The 4,443-nt window shown below is 44.1% G+C and overlaps 1 protein-coding gene across 1 annotated transcript; it reads left to right on the plus strand.

Annotated features, from left to right (window-relative positions):
• The first annotated feature begins 3,275 nt into the window (after positions 1–3,275).
• Positions 3,276–4,210, plus strand: LOC110533034 (pro-glucagon-like). The gene is made up of 2 exons (XM_021617161.3): positions 3,276–3,385; positions 4,054–4,210. The coding sequence occupies exons 1-2, from the start codon at positions 3,291–3,293 to the stop codon at positions 4,208–4,210; spliced, it is 252 nt and encodes an 83-aa protein (XP_021472836.2). The 5' UTR covers positions 3,276–3,290.
• Positions 4,211–4,443: the final 233 nt, after the last annotated feature.

Below are 4,443 nucleotides of genomic sequence, written 5' to 3' on the forward strand. Positions count from 1 at the left end.
TCATCTCAGAGTGGTGGAGTTATGGTATGGGCAAGCATAAGCTATGGACAACGAACACAATTGCATTTTATCGATGGTAATTTGAATGCACAGAGATACCGTGGCGAGATCCTGAGGCCCATTGTTGTGCCAATAATCCGCCACCATCAACTTGTGTTTCAGCCCGATGTCGCAAGGATCTGTACACAATTCCTGGAAGCTGAAAATGCCCAATTTCTTCCATGGCCTGCATACTCACCAGACATGTCACTCATTATACACGTTAACCCATTGAGCATGTTTTGGGTGCTCTGGATCCACGTGTACGACACCGTGTTCCAGTTCTCGCCAATATCCAGCAACTTAGCACAGCCGTTGAAGAGGAGTGGGAAAACATTCCACAGGCCACAATCAACCGCCTGATCAACTCTATGCGAAGACGATGTTGTTGCGCTGCTTGAGACAAATAGTAGTCACATCAGACACTGACTGGTTTTCTGATCCACGCCCCTACCTTTTTTTTTAAAGGTATCTGTCATCAACAGATGCATATATGTATTCCCAGTCATGTGAAATCCATAGATTAGGGCCTAATTAATTTATTTCAATTGACTGATTTCCTTATGTGAACTGTACCAGTAAAATCTTTGAAATTGTTGCATGTTGCGTTTATATTTTTGTTCAGAACATATTAAAGAGATCAGTCCTTTCGGAAGCCCAGATAATTTATTTATAAATCCCATCATTAGAGGGTTCGGTAGTTGGGTTTCCCAATGGACTCCATAGGCCAGAATAGCTGACCTAAGTTGTAAATATAGAAAAGGTAATGTGTGCGTGCCTTTCAAATCTTGGAATGTTCTCAAACCATTACTGTCCAAGATATCGGTAAGGGTACAGATTCCACATTTGGACCATTGGGGGAATGCAAAAGGCCACCCTCCAGACTGCAAGGCATTATTGTGAACCATCAGAATCTCCTCTCCACCCTCTCAGGGTTGGCCATCTCTGCAGACTACTGGATTGCATCCTACCTGGCAGGTTGCTCCTACCAGGTGGCGTGGCAAGATCTGTGTCTGCACCACGTGCTGTCACTACTGGAGTCCCCCAGGGCTCGGTTCTAGGCCCTCTCCTCTTTTCTCTTTACACAAAGTAATTTGGCTCTGTCATATCCTCACATGGCCTCTCCTATCATTGCTATGAGGATGACTCTCAACCACTCTTCTCCTTCCCCCCTTTTGACACCCAGGTGGCGACAAGCATCTCTGCGTGTCTGGCAGACATCTCAGCTTAGATGTCGGCCCACCACCTCAAGCTCAACCTTGACAAGACGGAGCTGCTCTTGCTCGAGGGAAAGGCCTGCCCGCTCAAAGACCTCTCCATCATGGTTAACAACTCCACAGTGTACACCTCCCATAGATCAAAGAAGCTTGGCGTGACCCTGGACCACACCCTGTCATTCTCTGCAAACATCAACGCAGTGACTCGCTCCTGCAAATTCATGCTCTACAACATCTGTAGAGTACAACCTTTTCTCACAGAGGAAGTGGCGCAGGTCCTAATCGAGGCACTTGTCATCTCCCGTCTCGACTACTCCGCCTCCCTATTAGCTGGGCTCCCCGCTTGGGCCATCAAACCCCTGAAACTTATCCAGAATGCTGCAGCCCGCCTGGTGTTCAACCTTCCTAAGTTCTCCCATGTCACCCCGCTCCTCCGCACACTCCACTGGCTCCCAGTCTAAGCATCATCTTCAAGACCTTGGTGCTTGCCTATGGAGCAGCATGGGGAAGATTTGCTATGCTCTCACAGCGCCCCCTTGTGCAAAGATCTAGCCAGTGCGCACTGGCCAGGTACTTAGTTTGACATGTATTACATTTGAACATATGTCGGGAGAAACTATTATAAGATTTAAAGGTTTCAACTATAATATTCTCTAAACCAACACACTGATGCTGGTGGAGTCATGTACTGTAACATGTACGCTGGTAGTTGGGAAACAAGTACAGGGAGTGCAACTTTTATAATAACTAGAACATCGTACAAAACAATAAACATGAAAAGCATACAGCCATGAAACAGAAAGAGAAAGAGTCAATAACACCTGAGGAAAGAACCAAGGGGAGTGACAGATATAGGGGAGGTAATCAGGAAGGTGATGGAGTCCAGGTGCGTATAACGATGGTGGCAGGTGTGCGTAATAATGAGTAAACTGGCGACAATGAGCACCAGAGAGGGGGAGCGGGTAGTAAGCGTGACAGGTCAACATAGAGATGGGAAAGTATCGCTTTGATGGCTTCTATGACATCATAATGAACGCCATCTTCATTTTAACTGTCTTCACTTCTTATATTTATTTGAGTCTATTGACAGTTCATAAACAAACTGAAATTGTGCATACCACCACCTGGAGTTTGTCACCTCAACAGGAATAAAGCCAGGGATGTACTGCCATAATTCTGTTGAATTAATTGTCTGATCCATCCTGGTGACCTGGATGAAATTCTGTGATCCCTCCTTAACCCATTGCAAGTCCCACCAAGTTGACTACTTTAACATTGAGGAAGCCCAAACGGTGCTGCCCATGCTAAAAGAGGCTTTGTGGCAAGTGCGTCCTCTATCCATCTCTATCTCTACGTGCCAGGTTCACACCTGCTGTATGAGTGAGTTGTCACTGACAGAAAACTCTGACTCATTGACCTGTATGGAGAGGTCACCTCAAACAGGTTCCAAAGACTCAATAACTTCCACCATAATGAGGGGGACGGGGAAACGAGAGATAGAGGGGGGGGGGGGCCTCTCCAGAGCATCATGTGGACTACTATAATGAGAAAGAGAGGGAGAGAAAAAGAGAGCGAGAGAGCGATGGTCTGAGGATAATGTTAAGAGCCCCTTGTGGATCCAACAGTGTGCGAGTTGACCTAGGTGTCACAGGAAGACACCTGGTCTCCTTATAAAGTGACAGGGATGATGACAGATCTCCAGTGGTTTGTGAGAAGAAGCCCCTCTCTCTCAAAGTGTCTTGAAGCTACAGTAGTGTGTGAAGTACCTCTCTCTCCCAGATAGGGTTTTGGGGCCGTGTGTTCACTACAATAGACTTCAGCTCCCAGCGGTTCCTCTTGCTAGAGAAAGACTTCCAAGGACCACTTCTGCTGCTGTACATTCTAAAAGGTCAGGTTTAAAACTCATCCATTGACTGCGCATTCGCTTGGGGAGCCAACACAAGTCTTCAATACTCAGGCTAGGTTAATGTAATTTTCTCATGCTCTTCTCCCTGTTTCTCCAGTGAGGGGACCTGACCAGATCCAGACGCAGGGATGTGTGGTTCAGTGTGGTGTCTGCTGCTTCTGTTGCTCTGTCCTGGTACTGATGAGATGGTGCTGGAGGACAAAGCCTTAGCCAGCCAGTCAGGGTAACACCTTAGGCTACTCTCAATGCTTACCTATCTTATCTATCTTATCTTAATGCTTATTTATCTTATATTATCTTATCTCAATGCTTACCTATCTTATCTATCTTATCTTATCTCAATGCTTATTTATCTTATATTATCTTATCTCAATGCTTACCTATCTTATCGTATCTAAATGCTTATTTATCTTCTATTATCTTATCTCAATGCTTACCTATCTTATCTATCTTATCTAAATGCTTATTTATCTTCTATTATCTTATCTCAATGCTTACCTATCTTATCTATCTTATCTTATCTCAATGCTTATTTATCTTATATTATCTTATCTCAATGCTTATCTGTCTTATCTATCTTATCTCAATGATTATCTTATCTTAACTATCTTATCTAGTTAGTTACCTTGCTAAATTGAAATGACTGAATAATAATCCAGGTTTATTTTCCTGTAACATTCTAACTGGCAGATTCTTTGCAGCATCAGTGTTTGAGTCATTTCAATACAGTCAGTCCAGGGTGTAAATTGAAATTCCAAGTTAATAATTGAAATATCCTGATTGAAAAATATTCTGTTTTAAATTCTCCAAAATGGACTCAAGTAATTATTAACATGCACATCATAAGGAGAATTAACACTGTGGCCCCTCATCACGCCTTGTTCCTCCCAGGTGGCGTACATATGAGCTGCAGAGAGGACAGAATGGCATCAACAGCTTCAAAAGGCATTCAGACGGAACGTTCACCAATGACTACACCCACTACCTGGATAAGATCAAGGCTAAAGACTTCATACAGTGGCTGGCCAGCACCAAACGAGAGAAGTAAGGGCACTGACATTTTGTTAGTAGCACACCACAGATAGACATTCCAGTCAGAATCATCAGAGTATCGCAAAGCAGGCTAGCTGTTGATGATGCGACTGACCTTTCACACTTTTCAAACCACTCTGTCGAGCAGAACCATGCCAAGCTGCACTGCACTGATCTGTTTACACATCCACCATAGTTGTTGGAACATTATGGATGTGTTCTAGGTAGGACAATGAAGATCATTTATAT

This window comes from Oncorhynchus mykiss, chromosome 9 (genome assembly GCF_057628025.1).
Source record: "Oncorhynchus mykiss isolate SJ-2025 chromosome 9, ASM5762802v1, whole genome shotgun sequence".
Classification (NCBI taxonomy): Eukaryota; Metazoa; Chordata; class Actinopteri; order Salmoniformes; family Salmonidae; genus Oncorhynchus; species Oncorhynchus mykiss.

What these genes read in the sequence shown, in the direction of transcription:
- LOC110533034 (XM_021617161.3), top strand. Translation starts at nt 3,291, where the DNA reads ATGTGTGGTTCAGTGTGGTGTCTGCTGCTTCTGTTGCTCTGTCCTGGT. An exon ending in GCCTTAGCCAGCCAGTCAGG is followed by an intron (nt 3,386 to 4,053) that starts GTAACACCTTAG and finishes TGTTCCTCCCAG; the next exon opens with GTGGCGTACATATGAGCTGC.